The sequence below is a fragment of the Anomaloglossus baeobatrachus genome, chromosome 1 (genome assembly GCF_048569485.1).
Source record: "Anomaloglossus baeobatrachus isolate aAnoBae1 chromosome 1, aAnoBae1.hap1, whole genome shotgun sequence".
Taxonomy (NCBI): domain Eukaryota; kingdom Metazoa; phylum Chordata; class Amphibia; order Anura; family Aromobatidae; genus Anomaloglossus; species Anomaloglossus baeobatrachus.
This window is the reverse complement of record NC_134353.1, coordinates 966242289-966269218: the sequence shown is the minus strand read 5'-3', so window position 1 is coordinate 966269218 and position 26930 is coordinate 966242289. Positions and strand designations below refer to the sequence as shown.

At 51.6% G+C, this 26930-nt stretch overlaps 2 protein-coding genes across 2 annotated transcripts in view; one reads left to right on the top strand and one right to left on the bottom strand.

Moving 5' to 3' along the window:
* Positions 1-26930, bottom strand: part of LOC142263491 (uncharacterized) — a 325147-nt gene that overhangs the window by 175038 nt on the left and 123179 nt on the right. The window lies entirely within an intron of this gene.
* Positions 9587-26930, top strand: part of LOC142257944 (uncharacterized) — a 40213-nt gene continuing 22869 nt past the window's right edge. Inside the window, exons 1-7 of the mRNA XM_075330249.1 lie at positions 9587-9777; positions 9893-10030; positions 10100-10273; positions 10632-10755; positions 11089-11186; positions 11264-11342; positions 12014-12111. Of these exons, the coding sequence (XP_075186364.1) occupies positions 9959-10030; positions 10100-10273; positions 10632-10755; positions 11089-11186; positions 11264-11342; positions 12014-12111 (645 nt within the window). The 5' untranslated portion in view covers positions 9587-9777; positions 9893-9958. The remainder of the gene's footprint in view (positions 9778-9892; positions 10031-10099; positions 10274-10631; positions 10756-11088; positions 11187-11263; positions 11343-12013; positions 12112-26930) is intronic.

The window sequence follows — 26930 nt, the reverse complement described above, 5'->3', positions numbered from 1 at the left end:
CAGCAGTCACCTCATCACCCAGAATCCTCCAGTGCTTCCTGTATAATGTCCCAGAAGTCACCTCTCCGGTCATCACCCAGAATCCTCCAGTGCTTCCTGTATAATGTCCCAGCAGTCACCTCATCACGCAGAATCCTCCAGTGCCTACTGTATAATGTCCCAGCAGTCACCTCTCTCCTCATCACCCAGAATCCTCCAGTGCTTCCTGTATAATGTCCCAGCAGTCACCTCTCCCCTCATCACCCAGAATCCTCCAGTGCCTCCTGTATAATGTCCCAGCAGTCACCTCTCCCCTCATCCCCCAGAATCCTCCAGTGCTTCCTGTATAATGTCCCAGCAGTCACCTCTCCCCTCATCACCCAGAATGCTCCAGTGCTTCCTGTGTAATGTCCCAGCAGTCACCTCTCCCCTCATCACCCAGAATCCTCCAGTGCTTCCTGTATAATGTCCCAGCAGTCACCTCTCTCCTTATCACCCAGAATCCTCCAGTGCCTCCTGTATAATGTCCCAGCAGTCACCTCTCCCCTCATCACCCAGAATCCTCCAGTGCCTCCTGTATAATGTCCCAGCAGTCACCTCTCCCCTCATCACCCAGAATCCTCCAGTGCTTCCTGTATAATGTCCCAGCAGTCACCTCTCCTCTCATCACCCAGAAACCTCCAGTGCTTCCTGTATAATGTCCCAGCAGTCACCTCTCCGGTCATCACCCAGAATCCTCCAGTGCTTCCTGTATAATGTCCCAGCAGTCACCTCTCTCCTCATCACCCAGAATCCTCCAGTGCTTCCTGTATAATGTCCCAGCAGTCACCTCTCCCCTCATCACCCAGAATCCTCCAGTGCTTCCTGTATAATGTCCCAGCAGTCACCTCTCCCCTCATCCCCCAGAATCCTCCAGTGCTTCCTGTATAATGTCCCAGCAGTCACCTCTCCCCTCATCACCCAGAATCCTCCAGTGCTTCCTGTATAATGTCCCAGCAGTCACCTCTCCGCTCATCACCCAGAATCCTCCAGTGCTTCCTGTATAATGTCCCAGCAGCCACCTCTCCCCTCATCCCCCAGAATCCTCCAGTGCTTCCTGTATAATGTCCCAGCAGCCACCTCTCCCCTCATCCCCCAGAATCCTCCAGTGCCTCCTGTATAATGTCCCAGCAGTCACCTCTCCGGTCATCACCCTGAATCCTCCAGTGCTTCCTGTATAATGCCCCAGCAGTCACCTCTCCCCTCATCACCCAGAATCCTCCAGTGCTTCCTGTATAATATCCCAGCAGTCACCTCTCCCCTCATCACCCAGAATCCTCCAGTGCTTCCTGTATAATGTCCCAGCAGTCACCTCTCCCCTCATCACCCAGAATCCTCCAGTGCTTCCTGTATAATGCCCCAGCAGTCACCTCTCCCCTCATCACCCAGAATCCTCCAGTGCTTCCTGTATAATGTCCCAGCAGTCACCTCTCCCCTCATCACCCAGAATCCTCCAGTGCTTCCTGTATAATGTCCCAGCAGTCACCTCTCCTCTCATCACCCAGAATCCTCCAGTGCTTCCTGTATAATGTCCCAGCAGTCACCTCTCCCCTCATCACCCAGAATCCTCCAGTGCCTCCTGTATAATATCCCAGCAGTCACCTCTCCCCTCATCACCCAGAATCCTCCAGTGCCTCCTGTATAATCTCCCAGCAGTCACCTCTCCCCTCATCACCCAGAATCCTCCAGTGCTTCCTGTATAATGTCCCAGCAGTCACCTCTCCGGTCATCACCCAGAATCCTCCAGTGCTTCCTGTATAATGTCCCAGCAGTCACCTCTCCCCTCATCACCCAGAATCCTCCAGTGCTTCCTGTATAATGTCCCAGCAGTCACCTCTCCCCTCATCACCCAGAATCCTCCAGTGCTTCCTGTATAATGTCCCAGCAGTCACCTCTCCCCTCATCACCCAGAATCCTCCAGTGCCTCCTGTATAATGTCCCAGCAGTCACCTCTCCTCTCATCACCCAGAATCCTCCAGTGCTTCCTGTATAATGTCCCAGCAGTCACCTCTCCCCTCATCACCCAGAATCCTCCAGTGCTTCCTGTATAATGTCCCAGCAGTCACCTCTCCCCTCATCACCCAGAATCCTCCAGTGCTTCCTGTATAATGTCCCAGCAGTCACCTCTCCCCTCATCACCCAGAATCCTCCAGTGCTTCCTGTATAATGTCCCAGCTGTCACCTCTCTCCTCATCACCCAGAATCCTCCAGTGCTTCCTGTATAATGTCCCAGCAGTCACCTCTCCCCTCATCACCCAGAATCCTCCAGTGCCTCCTGTATAATATCCCAGCAGTCACCTCTCCCCTCATCACCCAGAATCCTCCAGTGCTTCCTGTATAATCTCCCAGCAGTCACCTCTCCCCTCATCATCCAGAATCCTCCAGTGCTTCCTGTATAATGTCCCAGCTGTCACCTCTCTCCTCATCACCCAGAATCCTCCAGCGCTTCCTGTATAATGTCCCAGCAGTCACCTCTCCGGTCATCACCCAGAATCCTCCAGTGCTTCCTGTATAATGTCCCAGCAGTCACCTCTCCCCTCATCACCCAGAATCCTCCAGTGCCTCCTGTATAATATCCCAGCAGTCACCTCTCCCCTCATCACCCAGAATCCTCCAGTGCCTCCTGCATAATGTCCCAGCAGTCACCTCTCCCCTCATCACCCAGAATCCTCCAGTGCCTCCTGTATAATGTCCCAGCAGTCACCTCTCCCCTCATCACCCAGAATCCTCCAGTGCTTCCTGTATAATGTCCCAGCAGTCACCTCTCCCCTCATCACCCAGAATCCTCCAGTGCCTCCTGTATAATATCCCAGCAGTCACCTCTCCCCTCATCACCCAGAATCCTCCAGTGCCTCCTGTATAATATCCCAGCAGTCACCTCTCCCCTCATCACCCAGAATCCTCCAGTGCTTCCTGTATAATCTCCCAGCAGTCACCTCTCCCCTCATCATCCAGAATCCTCCAGTGCTTCCTGTATAATGTCCCAGCTGTCACCTCTCTCCTCATCACCCAGAATCCTCCAGCGCTTCCTGTATAATGTCCCAGCAGTCACCTCTCCGGTCATCACCCAGAATCCTCCAGTGCTTCCTGTATAATGTCCCAGCAGTCACCTCTCCCCTCATCACCCAGAATCCTCCAGTGCTTCCTGTATAATGTCCCAGCAGTCACCTCTCCCCTCATCACCCAGAATCCTCCAGTGCCTCCTGCATAATGTCCCAGCAGTCACCTCTCCCCTCATCACCCAGAATCCTCCAGTGCCTCCTGTATAATGTCCCAGCAGTCACCTCTCCCCTCATCACCCAGAATCCTCCAGTGCTTCCTGTATAATGTCCCAGCAGTCACCTCTCCCCTCATCACCCAGAATCCTCCAGTGCCTCCTGTATAATATCCCAGCAGTCACCTCTCCCCTCATCACCCAGAATCCTCCAGTGCCTCCTGCATAATGTCCCAGCAGTCACCTCTCCCCTCATCACCCAGAATCCTCCAGTGCCTCCTGTATAATATCCCAGCAGTCACCTCTCCCCTCATCACCCAGAATCCTCCAGTGCCTCCTGTATAATCTCCCAGCAGTCACCTCTCCGCTCATCACCCAGAATCCTCCAGTGCTTCCTGTATAATGTCCCAGCAGTCACCTCTCCCATCATCACCCAGAATCCTCCAGTGCTTCCTGTATAATGTCCCAGCAGTCACCTCTCCGGTCATCACCCAGAATCCTCCAGTGCTTCCTGTATAATGTCCCAGCAGTCACCTCTCCCCTCATCACCCAGAATCCTCCAGTGCCTCCTGTATAATATCCCAGCAGTCACCTCTCCCCTCATCACCCTGAATCCTCCAGTGCTTCCTGTATAATGCCCCAGCAGTCACCTCTCCCCTCATCACCCAGAATCCTCCAGTGCTTCCTGTATAATGTCCCAGCAGTCACCTCTCCCCTCATCACCCAGAATCCTCCAGTGCTTCCTGTATAATGTCCCAGCAGTCACCTCTCCCCTCATCACCCAGAATCCTCCAGTGCCTCCTGTATAATATCCCAGCAGTCACCTCTCCCCTCATCACCCAGAATCCTCCAGTGCCTCCTGTATAATCTCCCAGCAGTCACCTCTCCCCTCATCACCCAGAATCCTCCAGTGCTTCCTGTATAATGTCCCAGCAGTCACCTCTCCGGTCATCACCCAGAATCCTCCAGTGCTTCCTGTATAATGTCCCAGCAGTCACCTCTCCCCTCATCACCCAGAATCCTCCAGTGCCTCCTGTATAATGTCCCAGCAGTCACCTCTCCCCTCATCACCCAGAATCCTCCAGTGCCTCCTGTATAATCTCCCAGCAGTCACCTCTCCCCTCATCACCCAGAATCCTCCAGTGCTTCCTGTATAATATCCCAGCAGTCACCTCTCCCCTCATCACCCAGAATCCTCCAGTGCTTCCTGCATAATGTCCCAGCAGTCACCTCTCCCCTCATCACCCAGAATCCTCCAGTGCTTCCTGCATAATGTCCCAGCAGTCACCTCTCCCCTCATCACCCAGAATCCTCCAGTGCCTCCTGTATAATATCCCAGCAGTCACCTCTCCCCTCATCACCCAGAATCCTCCAGTGCTTCCTGTATAATGTCCCAGCAGTCACCTCTCCCCTCATCACCCAGAATCCTCCAGTGCTTCCTGTATAATGTCCCAGCAGTCACCTCTCCGGTCATCACCCAGAATCCTCCAGTGCTTCCTGTATAATGTCCCAGCAGTCACCTCTCCCCTCATCACCCAGAATCCTCCAGTGCCTCCTGTATAATATCCCAGCAGTCACCTCTCCCCTCATCACCCAGAATCCTCCAGTGCCTCCTGCATAATGTCCCAGCAGTCACCTCTCCCCTCATCACCCAGAATCCTCCAGTGCCTCCTGTATAATGTCCCAGCAGTCACTTCTCCCCTCATCACCCAGAATCCTCCAGTGCCTCCTGCATAATATCCCAGCAGTCACCTCTCCCCTCATCACCCAGAATCCTCCAGTGCTTCCTGTATAATATCCCAGCAGTCACCTCTCCCCTCATCCCCCAGAATCCTCCAGTGCTTCCTGTATAATGTCCCAGCAGTCACCTCTCCCATCATCACCCAGAATCCTCCAGTGCTTCCTGTATAATATCCCAGCAGTCACCTCTCCCCTCATCACCCAGAATCCTCCAGTGCTTCCTGTATAATGTCCCAGCAGTCACCTCTCCCCTCATCACCCAGAATCCTCCAGTGCTTCCTGTATAATGTCCCAGCAGTCACCTTTCCCCTCATCACCCAGAATCCTCCAGTGCTTCCTGTATAATGTCCCAGCAGTCACCTTTCCCCTCATCACCCAGAATCCTCCAGTGCTTCCTGTATAATGTCCCAGCAGTCACCTCTCCCCTCATCACCCAGAATCCTCCAGTGCTTCCTGTATAATGTCCCAGCAGTCACCTTTCCCCTCATCACCCAGAATCCTCCAGTGCTTCCTGTATAATGTCCCAGCAGTCACCTCTCCCCTCATCACCCAGAATCCTCCAGTGCTTCCTGTATAATGTCCCAGCAGTCACCTCTCCCCTCACCACCCAGAATCCTCCAGTGCTTCCTGTATAATGTCCCAGCAGTCACCTCTCCCCTCACCACCCAGAATCCTCCAGTGCTTCCTGTATAATGTCCCAGCAGTCACCTTTCCCCTCATCACCCAGAATCCTCCAGTGCTTCCTGTATAATGTCCCAGCAGTCACCTCTCCCCTCACCACCCAGAATCCTCCAGTGCTTCCTGTATAATGTCCCAGCAGTCACCTCTCCCCTCATCACCCAGAATCCTCCAGTGCTTCCTGTATAATGTCCCAGCAGTCACCTCTCCCCTCATCACCCAGAATCCTCCAGTGCTTCCTGTATAATCTCCCAGCAGTCACCTCTCCCCTCATCACCCAGAATCCTCCAGTGCTTCCTGTATAATGTCCCAGCAGTCACCTCTCCCCTCATCACCCAGAATCCTCCAGTGCCTCCTGTATAATATCCCAGCAGTCACCTCTCCCCTCATCACCCAGAATCCTCCAGTGCCTCCTGCATAATGTCCCAGCAGTCACCTCTCCCCTCATCACCCAGAATCCTCCAGTGCCTCCTGTATAATATCCCAGCAGTCACCTCTCCCCTCATCACCCAGAATCCTCCAGTGCCTCCTGCATAATGTCCCAGCAGTCACCTCTCCCATCATCACCCAGAATCCTCCAGTGCTTCCTGTATAATGTCCCAGCAGTCACCTCTCCCCTCATCACCCAGAATCCTCCAGTGCTTCCTGTATAATGTCCCAGCAGTCACCTCTCCCCTCATCACCCAGAATCCTCCAGTGCTTCCTGTATAATATCCCAGCAGTCACCTCTCCCCTCATCACCCAGAATCCTCCAGTGCTTCCTGTATAATGTCCCAGCAGTCACCTCTCCCCTCATCACCCAGAATCCTCCAGTGCTTCCTGTATAATGTCCCAGCAGTCACCTCTCCCCTCATCACCCAGAATCCTCCAGTGCTTCCTGTATAATGTCCCAGCAGTCACCTCTCCCCTCATCACCCAGAATCCTCCAGTGCTTCCTGTATAATGTCCCAGCAGTCACCTCTCCCCTCATCACCCAGAATCCTCCAGTGCTTCCTGTATAATGTCCCAGCAGTCACCTCTCCCCTCATCACCCAGAATCCTCCAGTGCCTCCTGTATAATGTCCCAGCAGTCACCTCTCCCCTCATCACCCAGAATCCTCCAGTGCTTCCTGTATAATGTCCCAGCAGTCACCTTTCCCCTCATCACCCAGAATCCTCCAGTGCTTCCTGTATAATGTCCCAGCAGTCACCTCTCCCCTCACCACCCAGAATCCTCCAGTGCTTCCTGTATAATGTCCCAGCAGTCACCTCTCCCCTCATCACCCAGAATCCTCCAGTGCTTCCTGTATAATGTCCCAGCAGTCACCTCTCCCCTCATCACCCAGAATCCTCCAGTGCTTCCTGTATAATCTCCCAGCAGTCACCTCTCCCCTCATCACCCAGAATCCTCCAGTGCTTCCTGTATAATGTCCCAGCAGTCACCTCTCCCCTCATCACCCAGAATCCTCCAGTGCCTCCTGTATAATATCCCAGCAGTCACCTCTCCCCTCATCACCCAGAATCCTCCAGTGCCTCCTGCATAATGTCCCAGCAGTCACCTCTCCCCTCATCACCCAGAATCCTCCAGTGCCTCCTGTATAATATCCCAGCAGTCACCTCTCCCCTCATCACCCAGAATCCTCCAGTGCCTCCTGCATAATGTCCCAGCAGTCACCTCTCCCATCATCACCCAGAATCCTCCAGTGCTTCCTGTATAATGTCCCAGCAGTCACCTCTCCCCTCATCACCCAGAATCCTCCAGTGCTTCCTGTATAATGTCCCAGCAGTCACCTCTCCCCTCATCACCCAGAATCCTCCAGTGCTTCCTGTATAATGTCCCAGCAGTCACCTCTCCCCTCATCACCCAGAATCCTCCAGTGCTTCCTGTATAATGTCCCAGCAGTCACCTCTCCCCTCACCACCCAGAATCCTCCAGTGCTTCCTGTATAATGTCCCAGCAGTCACCTCTCCCATCATCACCCAGAATCCTCCAGTGCTTCCTGTATAATGTCCCAGCAGTCACCTCTCCCCTCATCACCCAGAATCCTCCAGTGCTTCCTGTATAATGTCCCAGCAGTCACCTCTCCCCTCATCACCCAGAATCCTCCAGTGCTTCCTGTATAATGTCCCAGCAGTCACCTCTCCCCTCATCACCCAGAATCCTCCAGTGCTTCCTGTATAATGTCCCAGCAGTCACCTCTCCCCTCATCACCCAGAATCCTCCAGTGCTTCCTGTATAATGTCCCAGCAGTCACCTCTCCCCTCATCACCCAGAATCCTCCAGTGCTTCCTGTATAATGTCCCAGCAGTCACCTCTCCCCTCATCACCCAGAATCCTCCAGTGCTTCCTGTATAATGTCCCAGCAGTCACCTCTCCCCTCACCACCCAGAATCCTCCAGTGCTTCCTGTATAATGTCCCAGCAGTCACCTCTCCCCTCATCACCCAGAATCCTCCAGTGCTTCCTGTATAATGTCCCAGCAGTCACCTCTCCCCTCACCACCCAGAATCCTCCAGTGCTTCCTGTATAATGTCCCAGCAGTCACCTCTCCCCTCATCACCCAGAATCCTCCAGTGCCTGCTGTATAATATCCCAGCAGTCACCTCTCCCCTCATCACCCAGAATCCTCCAGTGCTTCCTGTATAATATCCCAGCAGTCACCTCTCCCCTCATCACCCAGAATCCTCCAGTGCTTCCTGTATAATGTCCCAGCAGTCTCCTCTCTCCTCATCACCCAGAATCCTCCAGTGCCTCCTGTATAATATCCCAGCAGTCACCTCTCCGGTCAGCAGGTCAATCATCTTGTTGCTGAGCTCTAGGATCCTCTTCTTGCTCCTCTCATGTATCGGGGGAGGGGCTGTGATGGGGCTCAGGCTCCGCCCTCCTGACTCCTGGAGATGGATGAGGGGAGTCACACAGTCCCCCGGTGTCTTCCTCACTATGGTGTAATCCTGTGGATGGAGACAAATCACTAAATGCCAGATCTATAATGAAATCCTGACAGGAATGTGAGGAGTTACCTCTCCGCTCAGCAGGGAGATGACCTCCAGGGAGAGGGTTAATAATCTGCTGCTGATCTCATTCTCATCCATCCTCGGGGATCATTCAGGAGAAGGAGGAAAACTGGATCCGCTGCAGGGATCTCGTGCTGCCGGGGTCTGTGATAAAAGAGAAGATGGAAATCAGAGGAGAACCACAAATATTGCAGGAGCCTCCGCACTCTCCTCACAGATTCACTACAACACTGCACCGAACCCTCCGCTGTCTCCTCACCTGAACTGCAGGAATGTGCTGCTGGCTGATAACAGAGAACAAGAGCTGAGCACACAGAACAGATCTACTTCACTGTTTTCGCTGAAGGACTTGTGATGACGTCACTATCATGTGATCAGGGGCGGAGCTCACAAGGTGCATTGAAGGACTTGTGATGACGTCACTGTCATGTGATCAGGGGCGGAGCTCACAAGGTGCATTGAAGGACATGTGATGACGCTCCACCATGTGATCAGGGGCGGGGCTGAAGAGATACAGTGATTCCGTTCACAGAAGCTTCCTCTCGTCTCTTGGGCTCCGCCCCGATCACATGATAGTGACGTCATCACAGGTCCTGTAGCTGCAGCAGACTCTTCTTCCCAGGTTGTATATAGTGTATGGGCTCCATCCAGAGATGAGGTAATTGGTCACGTGATGGGGCGTGGTCACAATGCAGCCGGACGTTCCAGACGGAATAAACATTTTTCCAACACCCAATTCACCCTAAGAAAATTTTTTTTCCGGCTGCATTTAGAACACGCCCCTATCACGTGACAAATTACCTCATCTCTGGATGGAGCCCGTACACTCTACATACAAGAAGAGTCTGCTACAGCTACAGGACCTGTGATGACGTCACTGTCATGTGATCTGGGCGGAGCTCAAGAGACGAGGTGAAGCTTCTGTGAACGGAATCAATGTCCCTTCAGCCTCGCCCCTGATCACATGACAGTGACGTCATCACAAGTCCTTCAATGCTCCTTGCGAGCTCCGCCCCTGATCACATGATAGTGACGTCATCACAGGTCCTTCAGCGAAGACAGTGCAGCAGATCTGTCCTGTGTGCTCAGCTCTTGTTCTCTGTTATCAGCCAGCAGCACATTCCTGCAATTCAGGTGAGGAGACAGCGGAGGGTTCGGTGCAGTGTTGTAGTGAATCTGTGAGGAGAGTGCGGAGGCTCCTGCAATATTTGTGGTTCTCCTCTGATTTGCAGCTTCTCCTTTATCACAGACCCCCGCAGCACGAGATCCCTGCAGCGGATCCAGTTTTCCTCCTTCTCCTGAATGATCCCCGAGGATGGATGAGAATGAGATCAGCAGCAGATTATTAACCCTCTCCCTGGAGGTCATCTCCCTGCTGAGCGGAGAGGTAACTCCTCACATTCCTGTCAGGATTTCATTATATATCTGGCATTTACTGATTTGTCTCCATCCACAGGATTACACCATAGTGAGGAAGACACCGGGGGACTGTGTGACTCCCCTCATCCATCTCCAGGAGTCAGGAGGGCGGAGCCAGAGCCCCATCACAGCCCCTCCCCCGATACATGAGAGGAGCAAGAAGAGGATCCTAGAGCTCAGCAACAAGATGATTGAGCTGCTGACCAGAGAGGTGACTGCTGGGACATTATACAGGAAGCACTGGAGGATTCTGGGTGATGAGGGGAGAGGTGACTGCTGGGACATTATACAGGAAGCACTGGAGGATTCTGGGTGATGAGGGGAGAGGTGACTGCTGGGACATTATACAGGAAGCACTGGAGGATTCTGGGTGATGAGGGGAGAGGTGACTGCTGAGACATTATACAGGAAGCACTGGAGGATTCTGGGTGATGAGGGGAGAGGTGACTGCTGGGACATTATACAGGAAGCACTGGAGGATTCTGGGTGATGAGGGGAGAGGTGACTGCTGGGACATTATACAGGAAGCACTGGAGGATTCTGGGTGATGTTGGTGTCGTTGTTGTCAGGTTCCTATAAGGTGTCAGGACGTCGCTGTCTTTCTCTCCATGGAGGAGTGGGAGTATCTGGAAGGACACAAGGAGCGGTACGAGGCGGTGGTGGTGGAGGAGCAGCGGTCGGTGACATCACATGGTATGCATTAACATATATGTATATACTTTGTATGGAATCTTCTTGCATATTACTGGGGGCCGCGTCTAGAGTTATTTTTATCGGCTGCTGTGTCTGAGGGTCTTCACTGTCGGCCGCTCTGTCATTTCCATTATATCCATGGTATAAGGTTGTGGATTCCTTTGGAATACGATCTATGACATAGTGATCTATCCTCTACCTTTGCTGTTGACGCTGCCCATGCGGTGAGGACCACAATGCTTTAGCTTAGTATTTGATATATGAAATTAGCAGCAGTGAGATACAGACAGATACACGGCCAGACACTTATATAATGTCTTTGTGTCTCCACAGATGGATCCAGGAGGAGAAATCCCCCAGAGAGATGTCCCCGTCCTCTGTGTCCCCAGGACGGTCCAGAGGAGAAGCACAATGTCCTGGAGACTCATCAGGTAGATGGCGCTGACGTCTCCACAACATCTGACCATAAAGTGATTGGACCGGAGCTCATTGACATGTTTCTTCTCAGGGTGAAGATCTGATGGATATTCAGGTTGCCGTTATACATGGAGCACAGGAGGCGCTCACTATATGGGCCGATCCGCAGGGTGAGGAGGCGATACGGTCCTGTCTGTTCTGTGGTCACTACCGTGTTTCCTCTGAGAACGAGGCAGGGGCTTATGTTACTTTTTGCTCTAAAAGTTGCTCTAGGCCTTATTTTCTGGGGATGTTGTATATTTTGTATTTGTCTCAGTGTTTGGGTCGCCTTTTAATGTAAAATGAATATTAACACCCTTCTTCCGCATTTCTCTCGGAGATTCACTCAGATGCCGTATTACTGGTAAGGATGGTATCGCGATCCTCGGAGCGGCCGGTGGCTCCTCACCTGAGCGAGTTTTCTGCATAGAAATACACACTGACACGCTCGGGGGAGAAGAGCCGCCGGCTAGTGTGAGTATAGCGCTGCCATTCTCGGGCAGTAATATGGCAGCCTGGCTGAATCACTGACACAGCGCAGAGGGGTGAGCGGGAGAAAGGGTGAATATTCATTGCATTCACTAGCCGACATGTGTACATTTCCGGGGCATACACAAACACAATGGGGCAACGTCCAGTAGTAAAAGTTACATATCCTGCAATGGCTGTCCAAGGCCTATACAGGATACTATTAGTATGATGAACCACAACTAGGGCTTATTTTTGGGGTAGGTCTTATGTTTGGGGAAAACACGGTAGTACCCCATCATCTATCTATTCCATCACTGTGTGTTTCCTACAGATGGACTCATGGAAACAAATTCCCCAGCGAGATGTCCCCGTCCTCTGTATCCCCAGGACTGTCCAGAGGAGAAGCACAATATCCCGGAGACTCATCAGGTAGATGGCGCCGAGCCCTGGACCAGATCTGTACAGTTGTGCTCAAAAGTTCCCATCCCCCAGTTCTTGCTACCGTGTATTGCCCTCTGGAACATCAATGACAGCTTGAAGTCTTCGGTGGTAGTTGTGGATGAGGCTCTTTATTTTCTCAGATGGTAAGCTGACCATTCTTCTTGGTCAGATGGTAAGCTGCCCATTCTTCTTGGTCAGATGGTAAAGCTGCCCATTCTTCTTGGTCAGATGGTAAGCTGTCCATTCTTCTTGGCGCCTCTAGTTCTTGTAAATTCCTGGCCTTTCTTGCATGAACTGCGCTTTGCTTGAGTTCCTCAAGAGTGAATGATATTGAGGTCAGGAGACTGAGATGGCCACTCCAGAACCTTCACTTTGATCCGCTGTAGCCAATGACAGGTCGACTTGGCCTTGTGTTTTGGATCGTTGTCATGTTGGAACGTCCAAGTATGTCCCATGCGCAGCTTCCGGGCTAATGAGTACAAATTTGCCTCCTGTATTTGCTGATAACATGCTGCATTCATCTTTCCTTCAACTTTGACCAAGTTTCCTGTGCCTTTGTAGCTCACACATCCCCACATCATCAGCGATCAACTTTCGTGCTGTTTAGTAGGAATGGTGTTCCTTTCATCATAGGCCTTGTTGATACAGTGCTGGCCAAAAGTATTGGCACCCCTGCAATTCTGTCAGATAATACTCAGTTTCTTCCTGAAAATGATTGCAATCACAAATTCTTTGGTATTATTATCTTCATTTATTTTGCTTGCACTGAAAAAACACAAAAGAGAATGAAACAAAAATCAAATCATTGATCGTTTCACACAAAACTCCAAAAATGGGCCAGACAAAAGTATTGGCACCCTTAGCCTAATACTTGGTTGCACAACCTTTAGCCAAAATAACTGCGAACAACCGCTTCCGGTAACTTTCCAGTGCTTTCTCTCAAACCATTTTCTAGTGCCTTTTGAAGTGTGTTTTGGGTCATTGTCCTGCTGGAAGACCCATGACCGCTGAGGGAGACCCAGCTTTCTCACACTGGGCCCTACATTATGCTGCAAATTTTGTTGGTAGTCTTCAGACTTCATAATGCCATGCACACGGTCAAGCAGTCCAGTGCCAGAGGCAGCAAAGCAACCCCAAAACATCAGGGAACCTCCGCCATGTTTGACTGTAGGGACCGTGTTCTTTTCTTTGAATGCCTCTTTTTTATTTTCCTGTAAATTCTATGTTGATGGCTTTTCCCAAAAAGCTCTACTTTTGTCTCCTTTGACCAGAGAACATTCTTCCAAAACGTTTTAGGCTTTCTCAGGTAAGTTTTGGCAAACTCCAGTCCGGCTTTTTTATGTCTCGGGGTAAGAAGTGGGGTCTTCCTGGGTATCCTACCATACAGTCCCTTTTCATTCAGACGCCGACGGATAGTACGGGGTGACACTGTTGTACCCTCGGACTGCAGGGCAGCTTGGACTTGTTTGGATGTTAGTCGAGGCTCTTTATCCACCATCCGCACAATCTTGCGTTGAAATCTCTCATCAATTTTTCTTTTCCTTCCACATCTAGGGAGGTTAGCCACAGTGCCATGGGCTTTACACTTCTTGATGACATTACGCACCGTAGACACAGGAACTTTCAGGTCTTTGGAGATGGACTTGTAGCCTTGAGATTGCTCATGCTTCCTCACAATTTGGATTCTCAAGTCCTCAGACAGTTCTTTGGTCTTCTTTCTTTTCTTCGGCGCTCTATTGGGAGACCCAGACGATTGGTGTATAGCACTGCCTCCGGAGGCCACACAAAGCAATTACACTAAAAAGTGTAAGGCCCCTCCCCTTCTGGCTATACACCCCCAGTGGGATTACTGGCTCACCAGTTTTCTGCTTTGTGCGAAGGAGGTCAGACATCCACGCATAGCTCCACTGTTTGTAGTCAGCAGTAGCTGCTGGCTATATCGGATGGAAGAAAAGAGGGCCCATATGGGGCCCCCAGCATGCTCCCTTCTCACCCGCGGTGGTGCTTGTAAGGTTGAGGTACCTATTGCTGGTACAGAGGCTGGAGCCCACATGCTGTTTTCCTTCCACATCCCCTGGAGGGCTCTGTGGAAGTGGGATCTTGCCGGCCCCCAAGCCCTGAGGCCGGGCTCCATCCACAGACCCAGAGAACCTGTTGGATTTGGAGCGGGAGTGCCGTTCAGGGACAAGGCCCTGCAACTTTCAGGTACTCTGTGTCCCCGGCAGGCACGGACACTCTCAAGGCTTGCTGAGCGTTATAGTGCGCCGGGGACTGTAGCGCTGTGCGCTGGGGTTAGGTCACTGCAGCTTTGCTGAGTGACGTTACATGTTGGGAACTACTGCGCCGACCGCTCCTGGAGCGGCGGCGCAGCTGCGACTTGTGGTGCGCCGGGGACTTTGCGCCGACCGCGCTTTTACGGCGGCGGCGCTTCTAACTTTAGCCCCCGGCTTCTGCGGCCTAGCGCCGCTTCGTTCCCGCCCCCACCCTGTCAATCAGGGTAGGGGAGAGACGCTGCTCAATTGGCAGCGCCGAGGGCTGGAGCTTTATTTACATGCTCCAGCCCTCTCACTAGGCACAGTGGGAAGCAGGCTTCCCGCTCTTCGTCTGTATACGCCCAGGGCCCGCCCCCCCTCTCCACAAGGACGCCGGCAGCCATTACACATGCGGTCTGGCTGGGGAAAGGCAGCAGGCTCTGGGAGACCCAGACTAAAGGGATTTCGGCGACCACACACCCGCTCATAAGCGGGCGGTAAGCTGCACTTTAGTGCTGGCCCCACTAGTGCCTCAGTGTTATATTAGTGTACTTTTTTCTTGGTACCATATATATATATAGTTGCACTGTAAGGTCGCTTCTTGGCTGGACACCCTGTACTGCTCTGAGGAGGCAGCAACATGTCATCCGCAAAACGCAAGGGTGCCAAGGCACAGGCTGTGTACACTGTTTGTACGGCATGTGGGGCTGATCTACCGGCAGGCTCCAATGACTCACATTGTGTGCAATGTTCAGTCCCAGTGGCACTTCGTCAGCCAGAGCCTATGGTGGTAGTGGCCCAGGCAGAGACGCCTGTGAACCCTGCCCCGGTGACGGGGACAGACTTTGCAGTTTTTGCTGATAAAATGTCTGTGACTATGACAAAAATCCTGGAGACCTTGCAGTCCAGGCCAGTTACTCAGACCATGGACACTGCTGTGTCTATGCTCTCCGGTCCCCCTCAGTTGGAACTAATCCGTACTTCAAGGGGGTCTCAAGCATCACAGGCTGAAGTCTCTGACTCAGATGACAGTCCCAGGCAGCCTAAGCGAGCTCGCTGGGAAAGACCCTCCACGTCATCACACTGCTCAGGGTCTCAGCGAGAAGAGTCTCTCTGTGATGAGACTGAGGACGGTGATCAGGATTCTAATCCTGAGGCCCCTCTCAATCTGGATGCCCCTGATGGTGACGCCATGGTTAATGACCTTATATCGGCAATTAATAGACTGTTGGATATTTCTCCCCCAGCCCCTTCTGCAGAGGAGGCAGCTGCACAGCAGGAGAAGTTCCATTTCCTGTATCCCAAGCGTAAATAAGTGCTTTTTTGGACCACTCTGACTTCAGAGAATCGATCCAGAAACACGACGCTCATCCAGACAAGCGTTTCTCTAAACGTTCTAAGGATACCCGTTATCCTTTTCCCTCTGAGGTGGCCAAACGCTGGACCCAGTGTCCAAAGGTGGATCCCCCAATTTCCAAGCTTGCGGCTAGATCCATAGTCGCAGTAGAGGATGGCGCTTCACTTAAAGATGCCAACGACAGACAGATGGACCTTTGGTTGAAATCTGTCTATGAAGCTATCGGCGCGTCGTTTGCTCCAGCATTCGCGGCCGTGTGGGCACTCCAAGCTATTTCAGCTGGTTTAGCACAGGTGGATGCTATCATACATCCAGCAGTGCCGCAAGTGGCGTCCATAACTTCGCAAATGTCTGCGTTTGCGACCTATGCTATCAATGCTGTCCTAGAATCTACGAGCCGTACCGCTATGGCGTCCGCCAATTCTGTGGTTTTGCGCAGAGTCTTGTGGTTAAAGGACTGGAAAGCAGATGCTGGTTCCAAAAAATGCTTAACCAGCTTGCCATTATCTAGAGACAGACTGTTTGGTGAGCCATTGGCTGAAATCATAAAACAGTCCAAGGGTAAGGACTCTTCCTTACCACAGCCCAGAGCAAGTAAACCTCAACAGAAAAAGTGGCAGTCGAGGTTTCGGTCCTTTCGAGGCTCGGGCAAGGCCCAATTCTCCTCGTCCAAAAGGACTCAGAAAGAACAAGGGAGCTCAGATTCCTGGCGGGCTCACTCACGCCCCAGGAAAGCAAATGGAGGAACCGCTTCCAAAGCGGCTACCTCATGACTTTCGGCCTCCTCCCTCCGCATCCTCGGTCGGTGGCAGGCTCTCCCGCTTTTGCGACATTTGGCTGTCACAGGTCAAAGACCGGTGGGTAACAGACATTTTGTCTCGCGGGTACAGAATCGAGTTCAGTTCTCGGCCTCCACTTCGGTTCTTCAGAACCTCCCCTCACCCCAACCGAGCAGATGCCCTGCTGCAGGCGGTGGACTCTCTAAGAGCAGAAGGAGTCGTGATCCCTGTCCCCCCTCAGGAACGGGGGCGAGGATTTTACTCCAATCTCTTTGTGGTTCCAAAAAAGGACGGCTCCTTCCGTCCTGTTCTGGACCTAAAACTGCTCAACAAGCATGTGAACGCCAGGCGGTTCCGGATGGAATCCCTCCGCTCAGTCATTGCCTCAATGTCTCAAGGAGATTTCCTAGCATCAATAGACATCAAAGATGCTTATCTCCACGTGCCGATTGCTACAGAGCACCAACGCTTTCTACGCTTCGTGATAGGAGACGACCATCTTCAGTTCGTAGCTCTGCCATTTGGTCTGGCGACAGCCCCTCGGGTGTTCACCAAGATCATGGCGGCAGTGGTAGCAGTCTTGCACTCTCACGGACACTCTGTGATCCCTTACTTGGACGATCTACTGGTCAAGGCACCCTCTCAAGAGGCATGCCAACTCAGCCTGAGTGTTGCACTGGAGACTCTCCAGGCGTTCGGGTGGATCATCAACTTCCCAAAGTCAAATCTGTCACCGACCCAATCACTAACGTATCTTGGCATGGAGTTTCATACTCTCTCAGCGATAGTGAAGCTTCCGCTGGACAAGCAGCGGTCTCTACAGACTGGGGTGCAGGTCTCCTTCAAAGTCAGTCGCACTCCTTAAGACGCCTCATGCACTTCCTCGGGAAGATGGTGGCGGCAATAGAGGCGGTTCCGTTTGCGCAGTTTCATCTGCGTCCACTTCAATGGGACATTCTCCGCCAATGGGACGGGAAGTCAACATCCCTGGACAGGAAAGTCTCCCTTTCCCAGACGGCCAAAGACTCTCTGCAGTGGTGGCTTCTTCCCACCTCATTATCACAGGGAAGATCCTTCCTACCACCGTCTTGGGCGGTGGTCACGACAGACGCGAGTCTGTCAGGGTGGGGAGCAGTCTTTCTCCACCACAGGGCTCAGGGTACGTGGACTCAGCAGGAGTCCACCCTTCAGATCAATGTTCTGGAAATCAGAGCAGTGTATCTTGCCCTACTAGCCTTCCAGCAGTGGCTGGAAGGAAGGCAGATCCGAATTCAGTCGGACAACTCCACAGCGGTGGCATACATCAACCACCAAGGGGGGACACGCAGTCGGCAAGCCTTCCAGGAAGTCCGGCGGATTCTGATGTGGGTGGAAGCCACAGCCTCCACCATATCCGCAGTTCACATCCCCGGCGTAGAAAACTGGGAAGCAGACTTCCTCAGTCGCCAGGGCATGGACGCAGGGGAATGGTCCCTTCACCCAGACGTGTTTCAGGAAATCTGTCGCCGCTGGGGGGTGCCGGACGTCGACCTAATGGCGTCACGGCACAACAACAAGGTCCCAACCTTCATGGCACGGTCTCGCGATCAAAGAGCGCTGGCGGCAGACGCCCTAGTGCAAGATTGGTCGCAGTTCCGGCTCCCTTATGTGTTTCCACCTCTGGCACTCTTGCCCAGAGTGCTACGCAAGATCAGATCCGATTGCAGCCGCGTCATACTTGTCGCCCCAGACTGGCCGAGGAGGGCGTGGTATCCGGATCTGTGGCAGCTCACGGTCGGCCAACCGTGGGCACTCCCAGACCGACCAGACTTACTGTCCCAAGGGCCGTTTTTCCATCGGAATTCTGCGGCCCTGAACCTGACTGTGTGGCCATTGAGTCCTGGATCCTAGCGTCTTCAGGATTGTCCCAAGGGGTCGTTGCCACCATGAGACAGGCTAGGAAGCCCACGTCCGCTAAGATCTACCACAGAACGTGGAGGATATTCTTATCCTGGTCCTCTGCTCAGGGAGTGTCTCCCTGGCCATTTGCATTGCCTACCTTTCTTTCTTTCCTGCAATCTGGGTTAGAAAAAGGTTTGTCGCTCGGCTCCCTTAAAGGTCAGGTCTCGGCGCTATCCGTCTTTTTTCAGAGGCGTTTGGCACGCCTTCCTAAGGTGCGCACGTTCCTACAGGGGGTTTGCCATATCGTACCCCCGTACAAGCGGCCGTTAGATCCATGGGATCTGAACAGGGTACTAGTTGCCCTCCAGAAGCCGCCCTTCGAGCCTCTGAGGGAGGTTTCACTTTCTAGACTATCACAGAAAGTGGCTTTTCTGGTAGCGATCACATCTCTTCGGAGAGTGTCTGAGCTAGCAGCGTTGTCTTCCAAGGCTCCCTTCCTGGTGGTCCACCAGGACAAGGTAGTGCTGCGCCCCATTCAGGAGTTTCTCCCGAAGGTGGTATCCTCTTTTCATCTTAATCAGGATATCTCTTTGCCTTCGTTTTGTCCTCATGCAGTTCATCGGTATGAGAAGGATTTACATTTGTTAGATCTGGTGAGAGCACTCAGAATCTACATTTCCCGCACGGCGCCCCTGCGCCGCTCTGATGCACTCTTTGTCCTTGTCGCTGGTAAGCGCAAAGGGTCGCAGGCTTCTAAGGCCACCCTGGCTCGATGGATCAAAGAACCAATTCTTGAAGCCTACCGTTCTGCTGGGCTTCCGGTTCCATCAGGGCTGAAGGCCCATTCTACCAGAGCCGTGGGTGCATCCTGGGCATTACGACACCAGGCTACGGCTCAACAGGTGTGCCAGGCAGCTACCTGGTCGAGTCTGCACACTTTCACCAAACATTATCAGGTGCATACCTATGCTTCGGCGGACGCCAGCCTAGGTAGAAGAGTCCTGCAGGCGGCAGTTGCCTCCCCGTAGGGGAGGGCTGTCTTGCAGCTCTAACATGAGGTATTTCTTTACCCACCCAGGGACAGCTTTTGGACGTCCCAATCGTCTGGGTCTCCCAATAGAGCGCCGAAGAAGAAGGGAATTTTGTTACTTACCGTAAATTCCTTTTCTTCTAGCTCTTATTGGGAGACCCAGCACCCGCCCTGTTGTCCTTCGGGATTTTTGGTTTGTTTGCGGGTACACATGTTGTTCATGTTGAACGGTTTTCAGTTCTCCGATGTTACTCGGAGAGAATTTGTTTAAACCAGTTATTGGCTTTCCTCCTTCTTGCTTTTGCACTAAAACTGGTGAGCCAGTGATCCCACTGGGGGTGTATAGCCAGAAGGGGAGGGGCCTTACACTTTTTAGTGTAATTGCTTTGTGTGGCCTCCGGAGGCAGTGCTATACACCAATCGTCTGGGTCTCCCAATAAGAGCTAGAAGAAAAGGAATTTACGGTAAGTAACAAAATTCCCTTCTTCTCCATGCTCAATGTGGTGCACACAAGGACACAGGACAGAGGTTGAGTCAACTTTAATCCATGTCAACTGGCTGCAAGTGTTTTTTAGTTATTGCCAACATCTGTTAGGTGCCACAGGTAAGTTACAGGAGCTGTTATTACACAAATTAGAGGAGCATCACATGACTTTTCAAACAGTGCCAATACTTTTGTCCACCCCCTTTTTTATGTTTGGTGTGGAATTATATCCAATTTGGCTTTATGACATATTTTTTATTTTTTTTCATTGAAGACAAATTAAATGAAGTTAATAATACCAAAGAATTTGTGATTGCAATCATTTTCAGGAAGAAACTGAGTATTCTCTGACAGAATTGCAGGGGTGCCAATACTTTTGGCCAGAACTGTAACTCTCCAAATGTAACGTTTATGGTTGTGGCCAAAAATTTCAATTTTGGGCTCATCACTCCAAATTACCTTGTTCCAGACGTTTGGAGGCTTGTGTCTGGGCTGTTTGGAGGCTTGTGTCTGTGCTGTTTGGAGGCTTGTGTCTGTGCTGTTTGGAGGCTTGTGTCTGTGCTGTTTGGAGGCTTGTCTCTGGGCTGTTTGGAGGCTTGTCTCTGGGCTGTTTGGAGGCTTGTCTCTGGGCTGTTTGGAGGCTTGTCTCTGGGCTGTTTGGAGGCTCGTCTCTGGGCTGTTTGGAGGCTCGTCTCTGGGCTGTTTGGAGGCTCGTCTCTGGGCTGTTTGGAGGCTCGTCTCTGGGCTGTTTGGAGGCTCATCTCTGGGCTGTTTGGAGGCTCGTCTCTGGGCTGTTTGGAGGCTCGTCTCTGGGCTGTGTGGAGGCTCGTCTCTGGGCTGTGTGGAGGCTCGTCTCTGGGCTGTGTGGAGGCTCGTCTCTGGGCTGTGTGGAGGCTCGTCTCTGGGCTGTTTGGTGTATTTTAAGCGAGATACTTTGTGACATTTGCGCAGTAATGGCTTTCTTCTGGCGACTCGACCATGCAGCCCATTTTTTCATTCCCCATGACCGCACCAAATGTGAGATAGTGTATCCGTCCCAGGAAGAGGAAACCTTTCTGAAAAATAAAAGGGGCGGCACCTCTCCAAACCCCAGTGTGGTTTCCTATTCCTGAAAGAGGATACATGTTACCTGGACTTCTCCAGATGATTGGGTCTTGGGTGTCAGGAGGTCTCTGGGATCCTGGTGTCACGAGCCACGCTGGTCGCATGCACAGCTCCTTTCTCATGCCCGGCTCCTTTTTCATGCCCAGAGTCTCTCGAACCGGGGGTTCCCTGGGAAACCATTGGGCAGTGGAGCCACGGGTTGCCTTCGGGCCGGGGCTTGTTCCTCCTTGTGGGCAGCTGGAGCAGTGACACCGTGGCCGCTTCCAGAGATCAAGAGGGCAGAGCCGCAGGCACCATCATGCGCCGGGGGAAGCACTCGGCCGTGTGCGCAGGCGCGAACCCAGCTACCACTTCCAGTGAGGTGAGGGCTCATGGGAGCGGATGTGACGGTGCACACCAGGGATGGCGTCACAGGCCATCTCCTAGATCGGAGGCGGAGCCTGTCAGATTCAAAACATTTGGGAAACGATCCTCATGTTCCTGTTGCATTATTGGTGACGTGGCCTACAAGTTGGAACCTCCCTCATCGCTTAGTGTTCCTGCAGAACACCCCAAACCTGCTCCTACCGCTGTAACTGCCCGGGCTCAGGACGGGTAAGTGTGATCTCCCACGACATGTACTGACCCTCCCCTTCCCCCTCTATCTTTTTGTCCCTAATAAATTCAGGTCAAGAAAGCGGTAGCAAAGACCAAACATAGGGCACGTGTGTTTGTACAAGAAGTCCTGAATCCGAAAAGAAGCTCTGCCAACGATCTATTGAAAAGACAGTGGCGGAAGAATCTCCGGGCATGTTTCAGGAAATTAGCTCCTTAATCAAGAACAAGGTTAAAAATACAGTGAAGAGGGAGCTGAGTCTTGTAGGAGCCCCCGCCGCATCCACCAGTAAAGCTCAGTCTCCATCTGAAGATAGCTCTCAGGAAGACAGGGAGGAGCCGGGATTATTGGTGTCCACATCTGAGTCATCATCATCTGATGAGGAGCACGATCAACCATGCTTTCGGGCAGAGGACACGGACAAACTCCTAAAAGTCATAAAAGTGGAATCCCCGAAAAAGCAGCGATCAGTCCAGGACTCCATGTTTAGCAATCTAGAGGAGCGTAAGCATTGAGTCTTCCCAGTCCATAAAAATCTATTCCGCTTAACAAGGAATGAAAAAAAAACGATCAGGGAGGTATCTGTCCCCCAAATCCTTGAAAGGAAATACCCCTTCCCTTAGGAGTTATGCCAGTCTTGGGAAAAAGCGCCCAAAATAGACGCTGCGATTTCCAAGATCTTGAAAACTATAGTTCTGCCATTCAAAGATTTAGGTTCCCTTAAAGATCCTCTGGACAAGAAAGTAGATGCTTTCCTTAACCCCTTCACCCCCGGCCACTAAAACACCCTAATGACCGGGCCATTTTTTGCAATTCTGACCAGTGTCACTTTGACAGGTTATAACTCTGGAACGCTTCAACGGATCCTGGCGATTCTGAGATTGTTTTTTCGTGACATATTGTGCTTCATGTCAGTGGTAAATTTAGGCCGATATTTTTTGCGTTTATTTGTGAAAATTTAGGAAATTTGGCGAAAATTTTGAAAATTTCGCAATTTTCAAACTTTGAAAATTTATGCCCATAAATCTGTGAGATATGTCACACAAAATAGTTACTAAATAACATTTCCCACTTGTGTACTTTACATCAGCGCAATTTTCGAAACAAATTTTTTTTCCGTTAGGAAGTTAGAAGGGGTCAAAGGTCATCAGCAAATTCTCATTTTTCCAACAAAATTTACAAAATAATTTTTTTAGGGACCACATTACATTTGAGGTGACTTTGAGAGGCCTAGGTGACAGAAAATACCCAAAAGTGACCCCATTCTAAAAACTACACCCCTCACACTGCTCAAAACCACATCCAATAAGTTTATTAACCCTTTAGGTGCTTCACAGGAACCAAAGCAATGTGGAAGGAAAAAATGAAAATTTTACTTTTTAACACAAAAATGTTACTTTAGCCATAAAATTTTCATTTTTACAAGGGAGAAAAGAGAAAGTACACAATACAATTATTGTGCATGTTCTCCTGAGTACGCTGATACCCCATATGTGGTAAAAATCAATTGTTTGGGCGCACGGCAGAGCTCGGAAGGGAAGGAGCGCCATTTGAATTTTTGAACGCAAAATTAGCTGCACTCATTAGCAGACGCCATGTCGGGTTTGAAGACCCCCTGAGGTGCCTAACCAATGGAGCTCCCCCACAAGTGACCCCATTTTGGAAACTAGAGCCCTCAAATAATTTTTCTAGATGTTTGGTGAGCACTTTGAACCCCTGGGGGCTTCACATAAGTTTATAGCGTTGAGCCGTGAAAAGAAAAAAATTTTTTTTTACCACAAAACGGTTGCTTCAACTAGGTAGCTTTTTTTTTCACAAGGGTAACAGGAAAAAATGCACCATAAAATGTATTGTGCATTTTCTCCTGAGTACGCAGATACCTCATATGTGGTGGAAAGTAATTGTTTGGGCGCATGGCGGGGCTCAGAAGAGAAGGAGCGCCATTTGACAGCAAAATTGGTTTGAATCATTAGCGGACGCCATGTCACGTTTGGAGACCCCCTATGGTGCCTAAACAGTGGAGCTCCCCCACAAGTGACACCATTTTGGAAACTAGAGCCCTCAAATAATTTTTCTAGATGTTTGATGTGCACTTTGAACACCTGGGGGCTTCACAGAAGTTTATAGCGTTGAGCCGTGAAAAGAAAAATTTTTTTTTTTACCACAAAACGGTTGCTTCAACTAGGTAGCTTTTTTTTTCACAAGGGTAACAGGAAAAAATGCACCATAAAATGTATTGTGCATTTTCTCCTGAGTACGCAGATACCTCATATGTGGTGGAAATAAATTGTTTGAGCGCATGGCGGGGCTCAGAAGAGAAGGAGCGCCATTTGACTTTTCAAACGCACAGACGCAGTGCACTGATCGGCCGCTGCAGGACGCACGGTCGGATGCGATAAAAAAAAGCGTCGGGGATACGTAAAAAAAAAGTCACGCCAAAAATTGACCATGGATGCAGATCCGTTATGTGCATCCCTGATCAGCGCTTGGTGGGACGCACGGACGGATGCGATACAAAAAGCGTCGCAAATATGGAAAAAAGTCACGCCAAAAATTGACCATGGATGCCGATCCGTTATGTGCATCCCTGATCAGCGCTTGGCGGGACGCACGGATGGATGTGATACAAAAAGCGTCGGGGATACGGAAAAAAAAAAGTCACGCCAAAAATTGAGCAGGGATGCCGATCCGTTATCTGCATCCCTGATCAGCGCTTGGCGGGACGCACAGACGGATGCGATACAAAAAGCGTCGGGGATACGGAAAAAAAAGTCACGCCAAAAATTGAGCAGGGATGCCGATCCGTTATCTGCATCCCTGTTCAGCGCTTGGCGGGACGCACGGACGGATGCGATACAAAAAGCGTCGGGGATACGGAAAAAAAAAAAAAAGTCACGCCAAAAATTGAGCAGGGATGCCGATCCGTTATCTGCATCCCTGTTCAGCGCTTGGCGGGACGCACGGACGGATGCGATACAAAAAGCGTCGGGGATACGGAAAAAAAAAAAAAAGTCACGCCAAAAATTGAGCAGGGATGCCGATCCGTTATCTGCATCCCTGATCAGCGCTTGGCGGGACGCACGGACAGATGAGGTGTAAAAATGGACAGGGGATACGGAAAAAAAAAAAAAAAAGTTATACTCACAGTACCCAGAGGACTAGCAGGAGGAACACTGACCAGAAGAGCTGCAGAGGAATAGATGGCAGAGAGATGGACAGCTTTACAGGAGCAGCAGGCAGATCAGCAGAATGCCCAGGAAGGACCCAGCGATGGACGCAGATGTGATCAGGCCGGTGAAGACAGGTAAGAGGACGTCGGGGGAGAGCAGAGGGGGAGAGGGGGGGGGAGTGAGAGCAGAGAGGGGGGGGGGAAGCAGAGGGGGAGGGGGTAGAGCAGAGGGGGAGACCGGAGAGGGAGCTGCAGAACAGAGATAATGGGGGAGGCAGTCAGATCGCGGGGGGAGCAGATCGGGATGTCGGGGGGGGGGGGGGGGGTTGGGGGGAGCAGATCGCGGGGGGGGCACGGCAGGGGCTACCATGGCAGCGCGCAGGGGCACCACGGGAGCGCGCAGGGGCACCACGGGAGCGCGCACGGGCTGGCTGCAAAGTGAGCACAGTACTCACGTGCAGCAGCGGTGACAGCTAGGGCGGCGGCGGCGGCAGCAGCGGCGGTGGCGTGGTACCACAAGTACCAGCCACTGCACGCTGCAGACATGTTGGGGGAGGGCTCGCAGGCCAGCACAGGCCTGGGGAGGGCGGCCACCGGCAAATCACACCGCCCCACTGCACACTGATTGGAGCGATTGCGCGTCATAGCACGATCGCTCCAATCAGTGCTGCAGGGGCTGGGGGAGACATGTTTGAGGTCCACCTATGATATGCTGCAGCAGCTGCGGCATCTCATAGCTGGATCTCACAGGATCGCACTAATTCGGGCATTATTTTTGCCGAAATTAGTGCGATCGATGTGGTTGGCGGTTCAGATTTGAACAGCCAATCACATCGATCGTCGATAGGGGGTGGCGATGCCGCCCCCCCTGGGGTCAAGCAAAGGTCCCCTGCTGTAAGAAACAGCAGGGGACATCATTTGAAAGCCGTTGCTATGGCCACGGCAATCAAATGAAGTTTAGGCAGTAAAATTACGTCCCTGGTCGTTAAGTCACGTTAAAATAGGACGTAATTTTACTGCCCGCGGTCGTGAAGGGGTTAAAGGAACCTGGGAAGCTGCAGCGGGATCGTTCAAACCTAACATCGCTGCCTCCTGTATCGCAAGGTCCCTCGTGAAATGGCTCCAGGAGTTGGAGGTCCAGATTAGGGACAAATGCTAGGGGAAGATTATTAGAGGCCCTGCCCACTATTCAGAAGGCAGCAAATTTCCTTGCCAATGCTTTGGTGGATGGGGTCAGATTAGCCGCCTGTGCACTTTCTAATTCCAGTAGGTGGGCGTTATGGCTTAAACTTGGAACGCAGACTTCCAATCAAAAATGAAATTCTGCTATACCAAGGAGAGTATGTATTTGGAGTGGCCTTAGATGAGATCCTGGAAAAGGTAGCGCGGACAAAAGCAAACGTTCCCCGCCCTCTCTGGGTCCAGGGTCAGAGGTTCCTTTCTAAGTTTAGGAGGTAGAGGGGGTAGAAAGAGCCAAAGGAATAACAGGGGGCGCCCTTTGGCACACGATAAGGCCCAGACAAAAGATTTTCTATTTAACAAGCCCTCCCATAAAGGAACCTATAAGAGGCAATGATGCCAAGTCCCAGGTGTGTGGAAGGTCAAGTCAGTTTTTCCCCCGTGGAAGGCTCTTTTGGCCTCGGCTTGGGTTCTACATACTGTGTCCCTGGGTCTCAGGCTGACCTTTTCTTCCCTCCCTCTACAACAGGTAATAAGTTCCCAGGTAGCCCCAAAAAAGCAGGGGGTAATAGAACGGGAAGTCCTCTTCTTATTGGAAAAATAGGTTTTAAGCAGTGTGCCAGAGTCAGATTATGGGGCGAGGTATTACAGCAACCTATTCCTGAAAAAAAAAAAAACCCGATAGGTCCTTTCGGACCATCTTCAATTTAAGATCTCTGAACCGCTATTTGGTAGAGGAGAGGTTCAAGATGGAGACCCTGAAGTCAGCAGTGGGACTCCTATTCCCCCTCTGCTACATGGCGATGGTAGACCCGACAGATACATACTGCCATGTCCCGATCCACAAAGAACACCAAAAATATCTAAGGCTGGCAGTAAACATAAAGGGGAACTGACTCACCTGCAGTACCAGTGCCTCGCGTTCTGCATTTCAGCAGCCCCGAGGGTTTTCGCCAAGATGGTGGCGGATGTAGCAT